The 22,456-nt window shown below is 36.3% G+C and overlaps 1 protein-coding gene across 1 annotated transcript in view; it reads right to left on the bottom strand.

Annotated features, from left to right (window-relative positions):
- Positions 1 to 12,705: 12,705 nt before the first annotated feature.
- LOC133178485 (uncharacterized) overlaps positions 12,706 to 22,456 on the bottom strand; it is a 61,727-nt gene continuing 51,976 nt past the window's right edge. Inside the window, exons 35-46 of the mRNA XM_061313179.1 lie at positions 22,178 to 22,332; positions 21,426 to 21,505; positions 21,026 to 21,137; positions 20,528 to 20,679; positions 19,466 to 19,753; positions 19,119 to 19,234; positions 18,726 to 18,940; positions 18,040 to 18,276; positions 14,304 to 14,498; positions 14,019 to 14,180; positions 13,363 to 13,461; positions 12,706 to 12,930 (exon numbers count right to left, since the gene is read on the bottom strand). Coding sequence (XP_061169163.1) covers positions 12,875 to 12,930; positions 13,363 to 13,461; positions 14,019 to 14,180; positions 14,304 to 14,498; positions 18,040 to 18,276; positions 18,726 to 18,940; positions 19,119 to 19,234; positions 19,466 to 19,753; positions 20,528 to 20,679; positions 21,026 to 21,137; positions 21,426 to 21,505; positions 22,178 to 22,332 — 1,867 coding nt within the window. The 3' untranslated portion in view covers positions 12,706 to 12,874. The remainder of the gene's footprint in view (positions 12,931 to 13,362; positions 13,462 to 14,018; positions 14,181 to 14,303; positions 14,499 to 18,039; positions 18,277 to 18,725; positions 18,941 to 19,118; positions 19,235 to 19,465; positions 19,754 to 20,527; positions 20,680 to 21,025; positions 21,138 to 21,425; positions 21,506 to 22,177; positions 22,333 to 22,456) is intronic.

Genomic DNA, 22,456 nt, shown 5'->3' with positions numbered 1-22,456 from the left:
TTAATTTCCTATGAACCAAAAACATTTCCAGTTATCAAATTTCAGCTTTAAAAAAATGCCAGCTATAGGAATAGTTTTCATTAAATATAAAGCAAAACTTTAAACATTGGATAGGTATAAAAGTGCAGATTGCTAAGAACGCTTAATTTTGGCATTTGCAGCAAAATAAAAAAAAAAGATAAGAAATTTTATCATCCTTTCACCCTTTTTTTCAACAATTTTTTTTATTCCTGAGAAAATGATGTGTAGGCTACAGCCTTTTTGCCTATATGGAATATAGTATATTTACTGGTAGAAGTAAAAGTTCGGATTATCTAAAACTGTCCTTCAGTACTTACGATACTTTAATTTTTGCTAAAAAATGAAAGGAGCTTTTAAGACTTAGATATTGTATATTTGATTTTTGGTCTACAAATACAATTAAGCATGTATATACTAGTTAAAGGATTTTTATGATGTCTCAAAATTTTTTGATATAACAAAATTTACATGCTATTAAAATCATCCATTTAAAATTCTTTGCCAGAAAATTAATATTTTTAATGTTTCAGCGATTCAAAGTTTGGATATCTCAATATGCATATTTTGATCGCCGATGTTACGCGCCATTGCTCTGACGTCACAGGTGTCAATCCTGGACAAGGGAAGTACTTTTCGTTTTGACCTAGATAAGTGATAATTGGATAATTGACAGCTACTAAGGTACAATTTGAAGCGTTTGGATGCCCAAATGCACGCAAGAAAGTTTTAGGAAGATTTTTTACATGCCCTGGGCTTGGTCGGGAGGTGAAAGGGGGCCCTTTTCTACAATTGCGAGGGCTTCGTCTTCATTCAGAACAATCTTTTATGCCCGCGATCACGATTTTTTTTCTGTACTATAAAATATTTAAGAAAATGGTACTTCTCATAATGAAAAAAATATACCAACTTGCATTTTAAAAGTCGCGCACAGAAATGTTGTGAAGTTCGTAATGGCGTACGCGGCGCCATTGAACAGTGTTGAACAGTGAACCCTATATCACGGGAGTTTTATTGCCTAATTACGACCGTTTTCAAAATTATCTAATAATTAAACGTTAAATATAATTATCTATAGTGTTTCATTTCTAAGAAATTTAGATACTTGTTAAAAACCCTTTAAGGAAAAAATATCAAGAAAAATGTTGTCTCAGTACTTATTGTACTTTGAACCGTTCACGGTAGCTCAGTCGGCAGAGTGCTCGCTCCGTGATCGGGAGGTCGTGAGTTCGAATCTCGGCCACGACTGACCTAAATCGATAACAAACTTATCTTTTTAAAAAGATTGGTGAGCTAGCGCTGTAGCATAATAAAATACAGAAGATATCTGAACCATTTGTTAAATTTGCTGAATCGATTAATTATTAATAAGAAGGCACATTGGAGCACGGGGGGGGGGGGGGGTCATAATTCAGAATGGTGAATCCACAAAACCCCAGGATAATTATACATAAGTTTCAGTTTTTCTGGCCCAGTGGTTCTTGAGAAGAAGATTTTTAAAGATTTTTTTCTAAATATTTCAATGTAAAATTTGTATTCCCTATTGTGTCCCCGCCCTAGGGGTCATGATTTGAACAATTTAGAATCTACACTACCCATGAATGCTTCCATATAAGTTTCAGCTTTTCTGGCCCAGTGGTTCTTGAGAAGAAGATTTTTTAATGACCACACCCTATTTTTGTCTTTTCTTGATTATCTCCCCTTTGAAGGGGGCTTGGTCCTTCATTTTAACAATTTAACAATTTAAACTCCCCTTCACCCAAGGATGCTTTGTACAAAGTTTGATTAAAATTGGCCCAGTGGTTCTTGAGAAGAAGTTGAAAATGTGAAAAGTTTACAGACGGACAGACAGACGGACGACGAAAAACGGGTGATCAGAAAAGCTCACGAGCTTTCAGCTCAGGTGAGCTAAAATGCTAACGATGGAATAGCACTTTATTATAATTTTTAGGGCGGTAGGATGAATTCTAAAAATCCAAAAATTACACCCGAACAATCGAGCCTAGGTCTTGACTGATTAACAATGTTGCATGTACATGTAACATATAAATAATAAAGTATTGGAATGTGTTCATCAGATTGCTCGTATACCTGCCACTGTAGATATACTTGCGATAATGGAAGATCAAAAGCAGATCAGACGAATTGATGATAACAAAATATAAATGATTTTCAGTAGAATGGAAAAGGAAAAGATAAAAGCTTCTGAAATTGCTTTTGCTTAGAGAAAATTTCTAATAGGAATTTTCTAGAGTTTACACCTCTGTGAATTTTCAAGATTCTAATACTCAAAACTTTAAAGGAACTTCATGTTTACATTTTCACTTTTATCTGAGTTGAAAAATGATTTGACCTGTGAAAAAAAGTCCAAGCATATATTTCATAATAAATATGCACTATATTTTAGCACATTGTGTAATCTGAAGTATTCTGTAATTCAATTCTTTTACCAATTTAAGTTAGGGATTAAGAGTCCTTGACAGAATTATAAGGAGGTTAAAGAAAGATAACTCTAGATAGAGATTGCCATGGTGCACTGATATGTATTTAACCTTAAACCTTGCTCCATCCAAAAAGACAAACATGTATTTACTCATGTGCTGTAAAATATCATCAAAATTATCTTCAACACAAGCTCATCTTTTAAAAAGATTGGTGAGCTAGCGCTGTAGCATAATAAAATACAGAAGATATCTGAACCATTTGTTAAATTTGCTGAATCGATTAATTATTAATAAGAAGGCACATTGGAGCACTGGGGGGGGGGGGGGGGGGGCGGGTCATAATTCAGAATGGTTAATCTAAGAGTGGGCTTCACGTCGGCAATGGCATAACTCCTAACTGTGCTTTAAGCATTCTGTATTCTACTGTAATTTCAATTTGGAGGTGAAAAAAAGGTCAGTAGAACCAATGAGCACCTAGTTTAAAATATTCCAGTGTGGTACTGTTTTTTTTTTTTTAGTAATCGCATCTTCTCGGAACTTTCCGGCAAGCTCGGTAAACATATCCGAGGTTGCGGCGGTTTTCCGAACTTGCCGGAAAAATCAATGAAGGTAGATTAGAAAAGCTAGGTACTCATGACAATTTTAGAAATAGCAGTCTTCGTTTTATAAGACCCGAGTAACTGTTACTTTTTGTTCATTTACGTGCAGGATAGACAACAAAACACGAAACTTCAGATCATATGTATTTTCAGATGATAAAAACTAAACTGACATGTCTTTCCGACATACTCTGAAAATATTTTTTTCCGAGTTTGCCGAAATATCCAGGAAGGTGGTGCAACTGTGAGAAAAGCTAGATGTCTAGAATCTTATGCATTATATGACCTAAGTTTTTCTTGTACTTTTACGTGTAGGTTAGACAATAAATTAAAAAAAAATCAGAATCCGGATCTAGACTGGTATTGCCTGTCTCTAACGTAAGAAATGTATATCGCACATATCAGACAGGAAAGGCTAGTGTAAATTCTGATCATATCTATATTTGTATGGCAAAACGAAATTGTTATCGCACAGTCTATCTACAGTAGTTTTCCCAGAATGCCCGACCGTGAAGTCGAGCATGCGTATTCCAGAAATATAGACTAACGTAGTTGCTAGCGCTCGAGAGCGCTAGCAAAAAATGGGTAGCAACTGTTCCTTCCCCATGCGCTCGGCACTTTGAAGTGAAAGTTCGGGTCCTTCGGGTGAGACCTTAAAAACCGAGACCCCGTGTTACGGTAGGCGTTGGCACGATAAAGATCCCTCACTGCTCAATGGCCCCGAGTGCCGAGTAAAGGTCAAAATTTGAAGCCCTTCACCGGTATATGGTAGGGATGCGGTATACCGGTATATCACGATTTTATATTGCGTGATACATATTGTGATACGCCTACGGAGACTAAAATACCGGTATTTGGTACATAACTATAAATTTCGGAATTATTCATTTATTTATTCAAAGCATTGAATAACAATTACAGGAAGTGTAAAAAAAAAATGTTGAAAACAGTTAATCAACGGCATCAAAACATGCTTTATGTTAAATAAATGAAAATTTAAAAAGTAAAGTTATGTCTTTATAGCATATATTTAAGAAATATTATGGAAATCAAAGACCATCGCTTCAAAGTAGCAAATAATAAATATCTAAAAGTACAGGTTAATCAATTTTAAACAAATTACATATTTAGCATTGTGATAAGATTCTCTATTTAACCTATAAATATCATAAAAAATAACGAAAAACAAAGAAGTTTAAAAAATCACCCTTTCTAAATCACTTCCTGTGACGATCGAAAGTGGCGACGAAACACGAAATGTTTTTATCACAAATCTATAAATTACATTCTATCATATCTAAAAGTTTTAGACTCCTACCTTTAAGAGTTTCTGAGAACATTCATGGACACGATTTTAAGTGAAAAATTGAAAAATCTTAATAAATCCTGACCGGAAGTAAATTTTTGCAAACTTTTTCAATATTTCAAAATTGCATGAGATAACACATCATTTCTGAAAATTTGTCTGAACATCATTGAGTAGTTTTTGAGACATCGCGACTTGAAAAGGAAAAAAAAAATAACTAGATGAGATCTCGTTGCGAGCAACAAGTAGGTCTTCCGTCCAGTTTTTCGATAAGACGAGATGAGTTAAAGAGGCACAAGAATTTATAAAAATATGTTTAGAAGCACAAAAAAGAGTGAGGTCTATCAATTCTTAACAACTTCCGGTTTTTTAAATTCACTTCCGGTTTTTAAATTCACTTCCGGTGTGACAGAAAGAGCTCAAAACGACTTAAATTTCCAAATCTCTGAAAGTTTCGTTGAAAAATACTCAATTTTCGACCACTTCTGGTTTGGACGAAACATACTTCCGGTGGAAATGGTCGGACGTGAAACACTTTTTCAAATTTTCTTATGAACACTTACATTAATTAGACAATGAAAAACTTAAAAAAAAAATCGTTATTTCAAACTACTTCCGGTAGTGTCGACGGAAAAAATAAAACACACTTGGCACATCTACAAATCAAGACCTATCCCTGAAAGTCTCATGATTTTATATTTAATCATTTCTGAGAAAACGCCCAGACAATACTTCATTTGAAAAATTTAAATTCGGCCGTAACTCGCGACCGGAAGTGACGTTTTCAAAACGATTAAAAATGACACCCGATCATTTAATTTCCCATCAATGCCGAAAGTTTCATAAAGATCTATTGAGGCGTTTTCGAGAAATCTTCTGCACAAATCGGTAAGAAGAATAATAATAATAGTGGAAAAGAAACAACAGAATAATAAGAAGGTCTTCCGTTGAAGACTAAAGACCTTAAAAAATAACTATAGCAAATCTCGTTGCAAAGCAACGAATAGGTCTTCCGTCCGATTTTCAGTATCACTGCTAGTCAAATGGGTAAAGGAAGGTAAAGCAATTGTTAAAAAGAAGGTATCCAGACCAAATATGATGTTGTCTGCATTAAGTATATTTTAAAGAATAAAATCTAGGCTTAATTTTGTGAAATAAAAAAGCAACTTATGACTACTTCTGGTTTGACCGGAAGTAACTTCAATCGACAGAAAATTAGATTTGAAATCTTGGGTGAAGTAAATAATTAAATTTTATGTAATATCTGCAGAAATAAGTCATTCCTAGCTACTTCACCAGATGTGGTTGAAAGTAACGATATTCGAAAGAAATAGAGTTGGTCCTCTATGACATTAATAATTCAATTCCGTGCCAATATCTGTGAAAATACGCAATTTTAACTACTTCCTGTTTGACCGGAAGTGACGGCATTCGACGTATTTTGACAATCTCACTAGCTGGTACTTGTTATTTTGAACAACTTTGAATTCCTTCTTCGATGTATTTCGAATTCCCAATACTTTTTGAAATATCGAGAGAAAAAAATTGCTCCTCGAAACCCCTTATTTTTGGGACAAACTTTCTACGGGCCATAGCGAGCGTCGACGTTTGTTACTTCCGGTGGAAATGAACTACATACGACAGATCTACATTTATGTTGCTCTATCTTCGCTGAAAGTTTCAGTTTCCTATGATAAGTGGTTTATTAGAAAACTTGCGGACATTCTGACCTAAAAAATCCCTAAATCGCAAAAAATCTCCGGACCGGAAGAGACGTCATCAAATAAAAAACCTTTTTATTTTTTTATTTTATAGAATTTTTAATGTTCTATCAGACCTGAAAGTTTCATGCAAATCGAGCGAGCCGTTTCTGAGAACTCGCGTGCAAAAAACAAATAAAAACAGTGGAAAAGAAACCTAAGAATAACAAGAAGGTCTTCCGATGAAGACGAAAGACCTTAGTAATAATAAAATGAAACAGTTAAATCACTATATAAGGTCTTCCGTGAAGACGAAAGACATTAATAACTGGAAAGTTGTTGGTACCACAACAAACAATAAGTAGAAAATCTGCTATTGCAAGCAATAGCGTATGTCACCTCGAACTGAACCATAAGCTGTAAGATTGTTCAATGCTTAAAGTGACTATTCGTAATAATGGAATGTTGGTTCCGGGTTAGTTTTGTCTCCCGTAAACAAGTGGAAAAGAAAGGAACTGGTAACAATATACAATTATTGCTGTTTTTGAGGTCAATATACGATGATTTAGCCACCTTATGAGTACAATATTCACCAAGCCCGAAGGGCGAGGTGAATATTGTACGTCGAAGGTGGTTAAATCATCGTATTGACTGAAAAAAAAAATAATTCTTTCATTATATGATTCAATGATTAAAAACTCATTCAGCAGTTCATCCCATCTTACTTGTTTACATTTGCTGCTCGAAGTCCTAACCAAACGCATTGGGAGAAGCAGGGTTAAATAAACATATCATTAATTTAGAATTTTTAAAAACTACTTTAGTTGCTATGAAAAGAAGAAATAATGTCAGACTCTTTTATATGATCGATTTTGAAAAGGGGGGGGGGGCATTAAGACTGGATTAACTGGCAAATTTGGAAATATGCAGCTTACGTCATTTCCATCTGTTACCGTCAAAACATTTAATGATAGATAATGAAATGGGCGGGTATATTCGATACGGACGTCCGAGAAAACATTGGACTGAAATTCTAGTTCGAAATCACCTCAGCTACGCTAGAAGGCACGGTGTTACCGATTGACAGAGAAGACAAATAATTTCAATTTCGGAATAGTTTGAAATTTATATAAATTAGAATTTTCTGTCCAGTGCTTTAAAAAAAATATAAAGGGACTGTTTGGTATGTGTATGCTGGGGGGGGGGGGGGGGGCTGCATGAACGATCTTGGAAATAAATAAGAAAGTTTTCTTTTAGTTTGGACAACCCCTCCCTGTTCTTGTTTGTCAAACATTTTTCAGTGAAGACAAACCTAGAAAAAAAAGCTTTTACCATCCTAGAAATAATATATATTCTGTCATGTGAAGACATAATCTGACTCGACAATTTTTGACAGCCCTCCCCCCTCCCTTCTGGAATCGAATGGCCGTCCCCTGAAAAAATAATCTCTGTTCTATTACTTTTACGTATCCTTATAATTACAGGCTAAAAAACTCATATAAATATGAATTTCACACATGTACATTTGGGAATTGAAAATATGTCTTTTGGATCATACATTCACACTGTAGGTTTGAAAACAACTCAGGTGGCCTGAAATTGAATTTCAAACTAGAATTTCAATCCAACGTTTTCTTGTACGTTCGTGTCGAATTGTACCCACCCATTTCATTGTCTATCATTAAACAATTTGACTGTAACAGATCAAATGACGTAAGCTGCATATTTCCAATTTTGCCAGTTAATGTTCTGCGGTCTTATGAGGGGAAAGTGACAGCTGAAAAAAAAAAATCTTTGACTAGCCCCACTAAAAGAGAATTCTTTTAACTTCAAATTTTGTTTCGGGGTTGGGGTGAAGGTAGGGATGGAGGATTAAAATCTATTAGTTGGGGACCAGCCTTTCAATGAATATTTTTAGTCAAATTAAAAAGTGAAAATTTACGTTAAACAAGAAGCCCATGGGCCACAACGCTCACCTGAGTTACTTTGGCCCTGCTGTTCTTCACAAGACCCCCCCTTTGTAATATTTATTGCGGCCTCGCCCTACACTACCCAAGGATGCTTCCACATCAGTTTCAGCTTTTCTGGCCCATGCAGTGGTTCTTGAGAAGAAGATTTTCAAAGATTTTGCCTATATATTTCAATGTAAAACTTTGATTCCCTGTTGTGGGCCCGCCCTACCCCCGGGGGCCATGATTTGAATAATTTAGAATCTACACTACCCAAGGATGCTTCCACATCAGTTTCAGCTTTACTTGCCCAGTGGTTCTTGAGAAGAAGATTTTCAAAGATTTTGCCTATATATTTCAATGTTAAACTTTGATTCCCTATTGTGGCCCCGCCCTACCCCCCGGGGGCCATGATTTGAACAATTTAGAATTTACACTACCCAAGAATGCTTCCATATGTTTCAGCTTTTCTGGCCCAGTGGTTCTTGAGAAGAAGATTTTTTAATGACCCCACCCTATTTTTGTCTTTTCTTGATTATCTCCCCTTGTAAGGGGGGTTGGCCCTTCATTTTAACAATTTAAACTCCCCTTCACCCAAGGATGCTCTGTACCAAACATTGGTTAAAATTGGCTCAGTGGTTCTTGAGAAGAAGTTGAAAATGTGAAAAGTTTACAGACGGACGGACAGACAGACAGCTAGACAGACGGACGGACAACAGGTGATCAGCAAAGCTAACTTGAGCTTTCAGCTCAGGTGAGCTAAAAAAGTAAGGGGGTGTTCCACTACCCCCCCCCCCCCATTATTAATTATTTAATGTTATTTTCACCCGAGTGGAAGTCGGAATGTCCCTATCTATTTTTAAACCAATGTAGAGAAAATAAATCCTTATATATTCACTTGGAAGGTCACGTGCAGATGAATATAACGTTGTAATTTTTTTTTCTACATTGATGGATCTCAGCCAATCAGAGATATAGGAATTATTCAATCATTTAATAAATGTTTGAAATTACTCTCAGTAATTAAACGTAAGTTATGACCATAAAGGTCCCAGGTGTATACAGGTTACTTTATCTTGTTATTTCTTCAGCTGTGACCCTTCTTACCAGTACTTTTGGGGGAATGATTTGAACAAAACTTGTTTGAGTTGGCATAACTATCGACTTCACCGAAATTATTAGGAAATAGAAAACTTGTAATCCCTATGTTATTATCGGTAGTACGTATTTTTTAAATTTCCAAATATTTTCAGTAAAATTGATAGGCATGCCAACTCCTGTGAAAATGCATATATCTGCAGTACCCAAGGATCGATGATTATTGTTAAAAGTTACTGTAATGGATCATAGAACAAGAGGCCCATGGGCCACAGCGCTCACCTGAGTAACTTTGGCCTTGCTGTTTTTCGCCTGATTTCTCCCCCCCCCCCACCCCCTGTAGTACTTATTGTGGCCCCGCCCTATCCCCAGGGGTCATGGTTTGAACAATTGGAATCTACACTACCCCAGCATGCTTCCAAGTAAGTTTCAGCTTATCTGGCCCAGTGGTTCTTGAGAAGAAGATTTTTAAAGATTTTTCCTATATATTTCAATGTAAAACTTGGATTCCCTATTGTGGCCCCACCCTTCCCCCGGGGGTCATGATTTGAACAATTTAGAATCTACACTACCCCAGGATGCTTCCACATAAGTTTCAGCTTTTCTGGCCCAGTGGTTCTTGAGAAGATTTTTAAAGATTTTTTCCTATATATTTCAATGTAAAACTTGGATTCCCTATTGTGGCCCCGCCCTACCCCCGGGAGTCATGATTTGAACAATTTAGAATCTACACTTCCCTAGCATGCTTGCACGTAAGTTTCAGCTTTTCAGGCCCAGTGGTTCTTGAGAAGAAGATTTTTAAAGATTTTTCCTATATATTTCAATGTAAAACTTGGATTCCCTATTGTGGCGCCGCCCTACCCCCAGGGGATCATGATTTGAACAATTTAAAATCTACACTACCCCAGCATGCTTCCACATAAGTTTCAGCTTTTCAGGTCCAGTGGTTCTTGAGAAGAAGATTTTTAAAGATTTTTCATATATATTTCAATGTAAAACTTGGATTCCCTATTATGGCCCCGCCCTACCCCCGGGGGTCATGATTTGAATAATTTAGAATCTACATTACCCCAGCATGCTTCCACATAAGTTTCAGCTTTTCAGGCCCAGTGGTTCTTGAGAAGAAGATTTTTAAAGATTTTTTCCTATATTATTCAATGTAAAACTTGGATTCCCTATTGTGGCCCCGCCCTACCCCCGGGGGTCATGATTTGAACAATTTAAAATCTACACTACCCCAGCATGCTTCCAACTAAGTTTCAGCTTTTCAGGTCCAGTGGTTCTTGAGAAGAAGATTTTTAAAGATTTTTCCTATATATTTCAATGTAAAACTTGGATTCCCTATTATGGCCCCCGCCCTACCCCCCGGGATCATGATTTGAATAATTTAGAATCTACACTACCCCAGGATGCTTCCACATAAGTTCCAGCTTTTCAGGCCCAGTGGTTCTTGAGAAGAAGATTTTTCCAATATATTTCAATGTAAAACTTGGATTCCCTATTGTGGCCCCACCCTACCCCCGGGGGTCATGATTTGAACAATTTAGAATCTACACTTCCCCAGCATGCTTCCAAGTAAGTTTAAGCTTTTCTGGCCCAGTGGTTCTTGAGAAGAAGATTTTTAATTTTTTTTACTACATATTTCAATGTAAAACTTGGATTCCCTATTGTGGCCCCGCCCTACCCCCTGGGGTCATGATTTGAATAATTTAGAATCTACACTACCTTAGGATGCTTCCAGATAAGTTTCAGCTTTTCTGGCCCAGTGGTTCTTGAGAAGAAGATTTTTAATGACCCCACCCAATTTTTGTATTTTCTTGATTATCTCCCCTTTGAAGGGGACTTGGCCCTTCATTTTAACAATTTAAACTCCCCTTCACCCAAGGTTGCTTTGTACCAAGTTTGGTTAAAATTGGCCTAGTGGTTCTTGAGAAGAAGTCGAAAATGTGAAAAGTTTACAGACGGACGGACAGACGGACGGACGGACGGACGACGGACAACGGGTGATCAGAAAAGCTCACTTGAGCTTTCAGCTCAGGTGAGCTAACAATTAATGCTAACGATGTTATTTAGACTATTGTTTCTTATATTACTTCCACGTAAATTTTTGAGGTCCCACCATATCCCCTGGGTGTAATAACGACTTTTATCTCGTAATAACGATTTTTTAATCTCGTAATACCGACTTTTTATCTCGTTATTGCAAGAAAATCGTAATAACGAATTTTTATCTCGTTATTACAACTTTCCCTTTCTTATGACGCCTTCATTGTGTTCCTGCCTATTAATTAAGCGGAATATTACTGGCCAAAGTTTGAAGGGTTTAGAAAAGCGGGAAAAATGCTTTCATGAAATCCCTGTGTCTGTTGCGTATCTGATGATCTACAAAATTAGACAGAATAAATTGATAAAGACAAAGCTTTGTAATTTTATCAATTGATAGAATACTACTTCCTCTTACGACCCATTCCAAATATATTATGAAATACTCCCCTGGGGCCCAGAATCTTTATTTTTGGTCATTATGCATTTTTATGCTACCGTCATGGTAGCTCAGTTGGTAGAGCGCTTGTTCGGTGATCGGAAAGTCACGAGTAAAAACCCCGGCTGCAACTGACATAGAATAGCAACTGTTTCTTCGCCAAGCGCTCGGCACTTTGAAGTGAAAGTTGCAGGTCCTTCAGATGACACCTTAAAAACCGAGGCCTAGTGTCACGGCAGGCGTTGGAACGATAGAGATCCCTCACAGCTCAATGGCCCTGAGTGCTTAGTAAAGGTCTAAGGAACAAGGTTCGCTTAGGGCTTTTTTGGCCCTGTAAATTTCTGAAAAAGGAAAACTGCTTAGTTTTAGTTGGCAATGCATTAAATATCATTTAGACCCTTGGTCACTGTATATCTGTCAAAAATGACATAATTTTCTGGCTAGTCAATGCATAATGATGTCAGGAATTGCGTCATTTTTTCCACATCCTGCAAATTTCTACAAAAACGGTCACACTTTAAAGCCATTTTTCAATATTTCGTATAGAGCGCAACCTCTGATCTAAAAATTGTAATCATATAATGATAAAATCGTTTCTGAAGATTACAAAACATGTTTTATTTTTTGGATGGAGGGGTGCGCTCATATTTTGTTTCTTCGCTGAAAGTATTCAAATAACCCTGTTTTCTTTAAAATTCAAGAACACTGCAATTTCACCAAGTCTGTTTTACAAAACCTAGACTCTCAGAGAAAACTTTTATAAAGGAAATGAAAGCACTCAGTCTCTATATTGATGTTTGAAATGGGACATAGAGTGTTAGTTAATAAACTGGTATATCTACAGGGCCATTTTATGCATAAAGTGAACCTAGCTCTTTGAAGCCCTTCACTGGTATATAGCAACGTCTCTATACCAGTAAAAAATCTTGAATGGGACGTAAAACAACACAGATTCAATCAATCAATTTATGCTGATTTACGGTGACATCTCATGCCAAGGCTCTGTGAATACACAAATTTTATTATTTTTATCCTTAAAAAATTTTATTTTTTTTTTCTAAACAAAGAAATCCATAACTATTTGTAAAAAACATCAAATACTAGTAATTATGAACCAAAGAATCTTTACACTGAAATTTCAGAATGATTTCATGTTTTTAAAAAAAACAGGATATACATATGTTGTAAAATCAAAGAAATACATTTATCAGATATAAATTATAAAAATAAAGTCAAGAGATCCAAGAGACAGAACAGAAGAATCCATTCTTCCTCAGCTTACTGAATGGGAGGGAGACGTGACAGAGGTTTAGCCGAGTAACTTCTGTAAGTGTCTGAAAATCAAAATTATCTCTTACAATGGCTCAGTTTAAACAAGATATATTAAGAATTTCAGTATAATTTTTTATAAATATACAAATTGCCAAGAAAAATCCCTTTCTTTGTATTGAATAAAAACAGTTCTTTCTAACTTCTGCAATTTATATTAATTTTGTTTCAAGGTGTATGCATACAAGTTTAACGTTGTCACTTTCAGATTTATTACAACTGAATTAACATTGTCACTTTCAGCTTTATTACAATTGAATTGATTACTTTTCACTATATGTAATACAGATTCCCATATTGGAGAACTCCAAAAATCAAAGTGGATAATCACATGACATTTTTCCTCCTTTCTAATTGCAGAAATATGATGTGATACATGTACAGTTCATCTCTGTAGTGTAGAGTAATGATTTCTCGTAAGAACTGGACATACTGACCTGCATCGGAGACACTGTCTACTGTGTTGGCCTCAGTTTCCACCCAGTTACCAGAGGTACTGTTGGTTTTCCCTACCATGGGCCTAGGTACATCCACCCCTATAAAAAAAAAAGTACAGCAAATACATTTTAGAAAATCAGAACTAAAGAGATTGGGTCTCACTGAAGATTCCTTATTTCAAGTAATACATGTTTGGAATGACACTGTTATCACTTAATTTTTGTGAGATATTGGGTACTTATAAGCAAAACAAAACAAACTTTTAGTTGTTATATATATAAAATCTTTAACAATATTAATATGAACAAGAACTTTATTCTCATGAGCAGATGTTTTGCATAATTACATGAAAATAAAGTGCTGACAAATTAGAAGTGATTTACAGTAAGATGTTCAATTGTGTGAACATAAATTCTTGAGAGGAGTTAATTAAGTGATAAGAAAAAAAAAACATGCTAATTTTTGTGAGTGGTGCTTCTCATGGAATTAAATTAAATAAATGACAAGTATAATCTAAACTGAACAGATTTAATATCAAATTAAAAGTACAGTGTACTTCTTTATGTCAAGCACTGTAAGGTTTAGTTATAACCTGATATGATGGGTCACTATGAAGTAGGTGTTCACTGTATCATTATTATAGTAACGTTTTTACCTTGCATGTTAGGTCCATACGGTGTAGGAGACTGGGTGACCTGTTGGGACTTGTTAGCCTTGGTTTTGATCAGATAGATAACAATCCCCGTCATAATGATGATTAAAACAAAGGCCCCTACTGCTCCGGACACAATGAACATGGTGTAATTAGCTCCACTATCTAAAAACACACACAAAAAAATAGATCAACTGAAAATCAACAGATATCCTGCATCAAAAACTATATATAAAATATGCATATTGTTTATAGAAAGCAATGAGATTTAAAATGTTAATGGCAAACCAATTTCTGTTCTGAGTTCTGATGTTGACCATGCAAATGAGTTGGTATCAACAACCAGTCGCTGCCCAGTAGTAGAGGTCACCACCAGTGACCCTGATCTGATGGCTTCCCTCAACTGGAAGATGATTTCTCCCATAGTGGGTTCCGAGTCTAGAGCTCGCGAGAAGACTTCAAACTTGATGGTTATGCTTCCAGCTACATCAGAAATACAGTATGAAACGAACATTTTACAATTTAAATAATCTGTCTTTATCTACTCAATAAATCAAGTTCCACTGTTTAAATGGCCTTATAGTTTTATACATATTTGTCATTAACTATTATGCCAAGTGGGTATAAAGTAACTTTTTAATTAAACTAATTATTAAGAAGTTAGTTTTGTAAGTAAATGTATAAAAGTAAACGGTACAGTTATAGTTAGTTCTGTAAACAGAAGTTTAATCTTACATTCCCTGGTTATGCTAAACTTAATAGTTTTACAACAACAACAACTCTAACAAGAGGCCCAAGGTCCTTAACGGTCACCTGAGTATAATACAACAATTTAGAAGTTAAATACACTGATAGATGAAGCTTTGTTGTCCTAAAGCAAGAGAAGTAGGAAGATCAGGATCAACAAAATAATTAGTCTAGTATTCAGTATCAACTCATAACTTAAGTTCTAATCTGTCCCCCACTTAACATTATCACCATGCAGACTATTAACAAACTATTAGTGCTTCTGTACTATTTTTAAACCCATATTAAGACCTCTAGCATTGACCTCTCTTATGGTCTTTGAAGAACTTTTAATAAGATAAGTTATTTTTGTCTCATTTTTATTTATCTATTACTTACAGGTCTGCCTGATTATTAAAACTAAAAAAGTACTTTTTGAATTATACGATAAACATTCTTGCATAATTATCTTATTCTATTAATCTTTCAAATACATTATTTACAGTGATTAATTATCAAAGGTGAATGGAAAAGGGGAATAACTTCTCTCAGTAGAATACAAATTAATAGAGCCCTGTCCAGGACCAGAATGCTTAGACAAATTGTCCAGATGTTCAAAAATCTGGTAGAAATACGCTTACTTATATCATTTAAACTTTTACTCAGTTTGCTTCCAATATGCCCAGAAGCAGAGAAGAATTTCACAGGTACAATGCATTTTCACTACAGATTCAACAAAGCCTTACCCTAACACCAGAACCCAAGACCAAAGGTCAAGAAATTTACAAATTTGGAAGAGTTACCCTCATCATCATAACTATGGACTTCAAAGAATTAACACTTTTCCACTATATTATCAAAAGCCCCCCCCCCCCCCCTTTCCTCGTTATGCCAGAACCCCTGACCCTAGGACCACAAGATTTAAAAATTCTGTTCGAAGCTCCCATCTTCATCATAGCTAAGCAATTTATTTATCAGCTCAACACTAAGGAGCAGACAGGATTAGTTAATGATTAATTAATAGAGTTAATGCATTTTCACTATATAATCAATAGAGCCCCCCCCCCCCCCCTTCAAGAACCCCCAAAACTGAGGCCATGTATTTAAAAATTTTGGAAGAGGCATCCTTGCCTATCTTAATCATGCACTTAGTTTGTTTAAATAATCTCCAGTAGCAAAGAAGAAGATTTTCATAGAATCAATGCATTTTCACTATATAATCAATAGAGCCCCGCCCTAACACCGGAACCCCTGACCCTGGGGCCATGAAATTCACAATTTTTAAAAAGGCATCCTTATGCATCATAACCATGCACTTAGTTTGTTTAAATAATACCCAGGAGCAGAGAAGATTTTCAAAGAATTAATGCATTTTCACTATATAATCAATACAGCCCCGCCCTAACACCAGAACCCCTGACCCAGGGGCCATGGCTTTCACAATTCTGGAAGGGGCCCACCTCCTCATCATAACTATGTACTTAGTTTATCATCTTAATGCCCAGGAGCAGAGGAGAAGATTTTCAAAGAATTAATGCATTTTCACTATATAGTCAATAGAGCCCCGCCCTAACACCAGAACCCCTGACCCTGGGGCCATGAAATTCACAATTCTTGAAAAGGCACTTTTGCTCATCATAACTATGTACTTAGTTACTTTATTTAATACCCAGGAGCAGAGAAGAAGATTTTCAAAGAATTAATGCTTTTTCACTATATAAACTATAGAGCCCCGCCCTAACACCAGAACCCCTGACCCTGGGGCCATGAATTTCACAATTTTGGAAGAGGCACTCTTGCTCATCATAACTATGTACTTAGTTACTTTATTAAATACCCAGGAGCAGAGAAGAAGATTTTCAAAGAATTAATGCATTTTCACTATATAATCAATAGAGCCCCGCCCTTATACCAGAACCCTAACCCCGGGGCCATGAATTTCACAATTTTGGAAGAGGCACTCTTGCTCATCATAACTATGTACTTAGTTACCTTATTTAATACCCAGGAGCAGAGAAGAAGATTTTCAAAGAAATAATGCACTTTCACTATATGATCTATATAGCCCCACCCTGTGGCCAGAACCCCTGACCCTGGGGCCATGAATTTCACAATTTTGGAAGAGGCACTCTTGCTCATCATAACTATGTACTTAGTTACTTTATTTAATACCCAGGAGCAGAGAAAAAGATTTTCAAAGAATAAATGCATTTTCACTATATAATTTACAGAGCCCCGCCCTAACACCAGAAGCCCTGACCCTGGGGCCATGAATTTCACAATTTTGGAAGAGGCACTCTTGCTCTTCATAACTATGTACTTAGTTACCTTATTTAATACCCAGGAGCAGAGAAGAAGATTTTCAAAGAAATAATGCACTTTCACTATATGATCTATATAGCCCCACCCTGTGGCCAGAACCCCTGACCCTGGGGCCATGAATTTCACAATTTTGGAAGAGGCACTCTTGCTCTTCATAACTATGTACTTAGTTACTTTATTTAATACCCAGGAGCAGAGAAAAAGATTTTCAAAGAATAAATGCATTTTCACTATATAATCTACAGAGCCCCGCCCTAACACCAGAAGCCCTGACCCTGGGGCCATGAATTTCACAATTTTGGAAGAGGCACTCTTGCTCATTATAACTATGTACTTAGTTACCTTATTTAATACCCAGGAGCAGAGAAGAAGATTTTCAAAGAATAAATGCATTTTCACTATATAATCTACAGAGCCCCGCCCTTACACCAGAAGCCCTGACCCTGGGGCCATGAATTTCACAATTTTGGAAGAGGCACTCTTGCTCTTCATAACTATGTACTTAGTTACCTTATTTAATACCCAGGAGCAGAGAAGAAGATTTTCAAAGAAATAATGCACTTTCACTATATGATCTATATAGCCCCACCCTGGGGCCAGAACCCCTGACCCTGGGGCCATGAATTTCACAATTTTGGTAGAGGGCTCAATGCTTATTACAATGATGCCAACAGTTTGACTGCTTGATGTCTGGGAGTAAAGAAGAAGATTTTTAAAGATTGCATTATTTTTGGTGGTTTTAGCCCCACCCCTCAGGCCCCAGGGGGGCATGGACCATGAAATTCACAAATTTTGTTCCCCTTCACCCATAGATGCTATATGCCAAATTTGGTTGAAATTGGTTAAGCGGTTATAGAGAAGAAGCTAAAAATGTTCAAATGTTAACGCACGATGCACACCGCACGACGCACGCCGACGGACGAGAATGGATAGCAATAGGTCACCTGAGTGACTCAGGTGACCTAAAAATCTTCACCATCATCGTCATCATTCTTGACTTCTTCCACTTGTAGATTGGTGATCCTGGAAGCAGGGATTTTAAGGTAGGAAGTTAAGATCTGCATAATGTGTAGCCTGAAACTGTTCTCCTGCCCAGCTACAATGGTGGCAAAGTTGTCATGGAGTGCAAACAAAATGTACACCTTGCCAGCGTAGGCAGGGACGCTGACAGAATTTACTGGTGTCGTGGAGTCATCAACAGGAGTACTCTTAGCTGGAAGTAAATGCAAGAATCCCTTGATAAAAAAATTACGGAATATTACGCCAAAATTAAAAGCAAAACATACAGCACTTGCATTTTAAACTTGCATTATTCCATTAAATGATTTTGTAAAAGTTCAACCTGTGTTTAATATTTAAAATTGAAATTTCAGTCACCACAAATTAAGAATTTTATTACACAATATTAATTGCTGCTGTATGAACTGATGATGTGTTAAATGAACTACTGGAAAGCATGACTCTGCTTTCTCCATTACAGAGGGATGCTGGAGAGCCTATGTTTATATGGAAATTAAAAAAAAAATTATTCCAAAATTGGATGATTGGAATCCACAATCACTAATGCAAACTTGGGAGTTAATGAATGGAAGACTGATATAGCAGAGCTAGCATCTACAATATTGTTTTAAGATAATGGGTCCACAGAATAAAGTGACTTACTGGTAGTGGTGGATCTTACAACTTCTGATATCACCACGTCTTGTGTATTCTGTTCAATATTTGCTTCTGTGACAAATGTGAAATGTTTCTCTTCTTTAAGGGTTGTTGTTGATGTAGTCTTAATTGTTGTCATTTCTGTTGTCACTGTTGTTTCTTCTTGTGTTGTTGTTTCAAGCAAAGTTGTTGATTCTATGACAACTGGACCCTCAAATACACTGAAAAAAATGTTGTATATTTAAAACATTTCACAAAAGAATCTGAATTGCTCATTTTTTAAACAGTTTTTAAATATGTAGAAAAAACAGACTGTTCCATATCAATAAAACACTATATAAGAGATGCTTTACTTGAGAAAGAACTCCACATTTGATATGTAAAACAGACAGGACTTACCCAATAACTCCTAGCCTGTTACATGTACAGTTCACATGGAATCTGTCAGCCATGAATTCTGGAGAGGAACTCACACAATCATCTTTGGTCCAGTTTGACCCCATCCACATATTACACTGTAACAGTAATATACTATCAGTAGATATAACATCTTGTTGAAGTGAGATGAAACAGATGAATTTCCTTTTTCATTACATGTTTTATTTAATCTTCAAATATGGACAAAGTTGCTTCAAATGTTCTTTTGGCAATTTCATACATTAGGATAAATAAATCAGTTTCAATAGAATAAATTGCATAATTATGCTTAAGTATGAAATTTCACTTAAGATGTCCTTCAACTTTACCTGAAGGGAGTAGGCACTTTCATTATAATTCCCTGTGATAGGGACCTGTACAGTAATAGGTACTGATAAGCCTTCCACTGTCATCAAGTCATGGGTCGTAGGGTTAATCATTTGGAGTGAAATTAGGTCACTGCGTCTAACAAGGTCAATAGCAAAACGTTGAGGTGATGTAGCAGTTACCATGTCGACCATCATTTGCCCCGAAGTGAAGCACGCTCCGTAACATTGTAAGTCTGCCGAGCAGTTCCAGTGGTGATATACGTCACTGATCTCAGCACCGTACATTACCTATGTAGACAAATAACATACAGTGTACTATTTATTGATACTGTACATTTGTGAAAATTTTGCCCCTGTTACATATATAATAACCTTCTTCAAGGCAACAAAGCTGCCATCATAGTACTTTTGTTTATGTGCTCAATCTTACCAAGAGTACAGTACACTACACACATTTATCTTCCCCATCTAACCAAGAGTACAGTTCTTATTGTTATCTGCTCAGTCTAACTAGCAGTCCAGTACTTATTGTTATCTGCTCGGTCTAACTAGAAGTCCAGTACTTATTGTTATCTGCTCGGTCTAACTAGGAGTCCAGTACTTATTGTTATCTGCTCGGTCTAACTAGGAGTCCAGTACTTATTGATATCTGCTCAGTCTAACTAGTCCAGTTCTTATTGTTATCTGCTCGGTCTATCTAGGAGTCCAGTACTTATTGTTATCTGCTCGATCTATCTAGGAGTCCAGTACTTATTGTTATCTGCTCGGTCTAACTAGGAGTCCAGTACTTATTGTTATCTGCTCAGTCTATCTAGGAGTCCAGTACTTATTGTTATCTGCTCGGTCTAACTAGGAGTCCAGTACTTATTGTTATCTGCTCGGTCTAACTAGGAGTCCAGTACTTATTGTTATCTGCTCAGTCTAACTAGGAGTCCAGTACTTATTGTTATCTGTGCTCAGTCTAACTAAGAGTCCAGTACTTATTGTTATCTGTGCTCAGTCTAACTAGGAGTCCAGTACTTATTGTTATCTGCTCAGTCTAACTAGGAGTCCAGTATTTACATAAGCTGTCTGGCTGACTGTACAGTTTTCACATGTGACCGGTATCATCTCTGTGGCCAGCGTCTCCGTGGTTCTCTTCTGAACTCTCATTGTGGTGAGGTCATTATCCACCACTATAGCATCCTCAGCATAAGTTATCCCTGCACACACACCTGCCATTTTTTTTAAAAATTATTATGTGTAAGTAAATTAAAATTATTAAAAACAAAACTTACTTTTTCACATTAATCATCAATATTTCATGGAGATCTTTTACCAGTAATAATATTCATTTAGCTTCCATTCCAAAAGACGTAGTACAGTGTACTTATTCCTTTGTTCAAATAATGTATATACACTTCTTTCACTGCAGTTTCAACTTTGCTAGTTTCTTGGCCAAAATAAATTGGGAAAAAATGTTATATATATATATATATAGCCTCTCCTATGGCTTGTGGTTGGTACACAGATACTTTAAAATCATCTAATTCTATAGAATAATGTTTCATTAATGATTACCAATCTTAATATTGTCTAGAGCTGTCAGATAATCCTTGGCTTCTTGTGTAGTTATCTGCTCCTCACTTTTACCCATGTGTAACAGAGAGTAGCTTGTCAGAATTGTCTCCCCCTACAACAAACTGACACTAAAGCCTGCACTTACAGATCAATATATAGCATAAAATTTCATCAACACAGTTGTCAGTGATGTAATCTCAGATTCTGACATTGGGCGTTTAACTGTGACAGTTGTCAGTGATATTACCTCAGATTCTGATATTAGACAATTAACTCTCACAGCTGTCAGTGATATTACCTCAGATTCTGACACTGGACAATTAACTGTCACAGTTGTCAGTGATATTACTTCAGATTCTGATATTGGACGATTATCTGTCTCAGTTGTCAGTGATATTACCTCAGATTCTGACATTGGTCTATTAACTGTCACTGTTGTCAGTGAGTTGGGATCCACAGCTCTCCTTTTTCTTTGTCCACCTGTTCATAAAAAAATCACAGTTTTTTCCCTTTATTTCTAAGTAAAGGGTTTGAGATCAACTGAACACACTAGGGGTGGAGGTTTATGAATAAAATCTCTGTGGACCTGATAACAGTTATGTTTTAAATTTTGATTTCTAATCAGCATTTATATCAGTTGAAGTGGTCAATTTGGCCTGCCTGTAGCCGGTTCTTTGGGAAAACACTGAAATCATTCTTTCATCAAGATATGATCCAATGCAATCTTGTCCTATTTTGATCACTTGTGTGAATTAATGACAATAATAGGTCATAAAATTACAGCAATGAAGAGTTAGGTTCACTGTTATCTATGGACCGGTTAATCAGCTGTCATCCTAGGTCTACTTAAACTGACATGAAGTAGACAATTCATACTTTTGTTACCTAAGAAAAAGTTCCTTCTTAAAGTCTAGGTATCAGAGAACAGGCTTTGTGAAAATGCTTTTGAACTTTACAGAAAAATAGTGTATTTGAGTACAATCAACAAAAAATTAAAGCAACAGAGCACATTGTTTTAAGTACATCAAAATTTACACACATATCCTTGATATCAAAGGGATATAAATCTATTTTCAACTTAACAAGGTGAAGCTTCTTTAAAACCAGCATTATTTAGCTGTAACCTAGATTTAGTGATCTTTCTTGACCTACCTTGACCTGGCTGTGACCTGACAGTAGATGCCAGCTGATTGGCCTTTAATAGCCCCTCCCCTCTCACTTTGTTGGTAAGCAAGCCTCCTTCAGCCATCGGCTTCAAAATTGTGTTGGCAGTGTCCATAACAGTTACAGCTTCCACTGGAGCAAACCTGGAAGACAGAATAACAGTAGTAATTTTTTAAAGTGTCAACCAATGGAATATCATGTGTCATCATAATGTGATTTACTCCAATTGCTACAGTGCATAATGTTATAGTTCCGTCCAGGACTTAC

This window comes from Saccostrea echinata, unplaced genomic scaffold, assembly GCF_033153115.1.
Source record: "Saccostrea echinata isolate AGI-Se365-2 ecotype Australia unplaced genomic scaffold, CSIRO_AGI_Sech_v1 ptg000003l, whole genome shotgun sequence".
NCBI lineage: Eukaryota > Metazoa > Mollusca > Bivalvia > Ostreida > Ostreidae > Saccostrea > Saccostrea echinata.
Note: the sequence above shows the minus strand (reverse complement) of the source record. Positions and strands in the feature narration are given on the sequence as shown.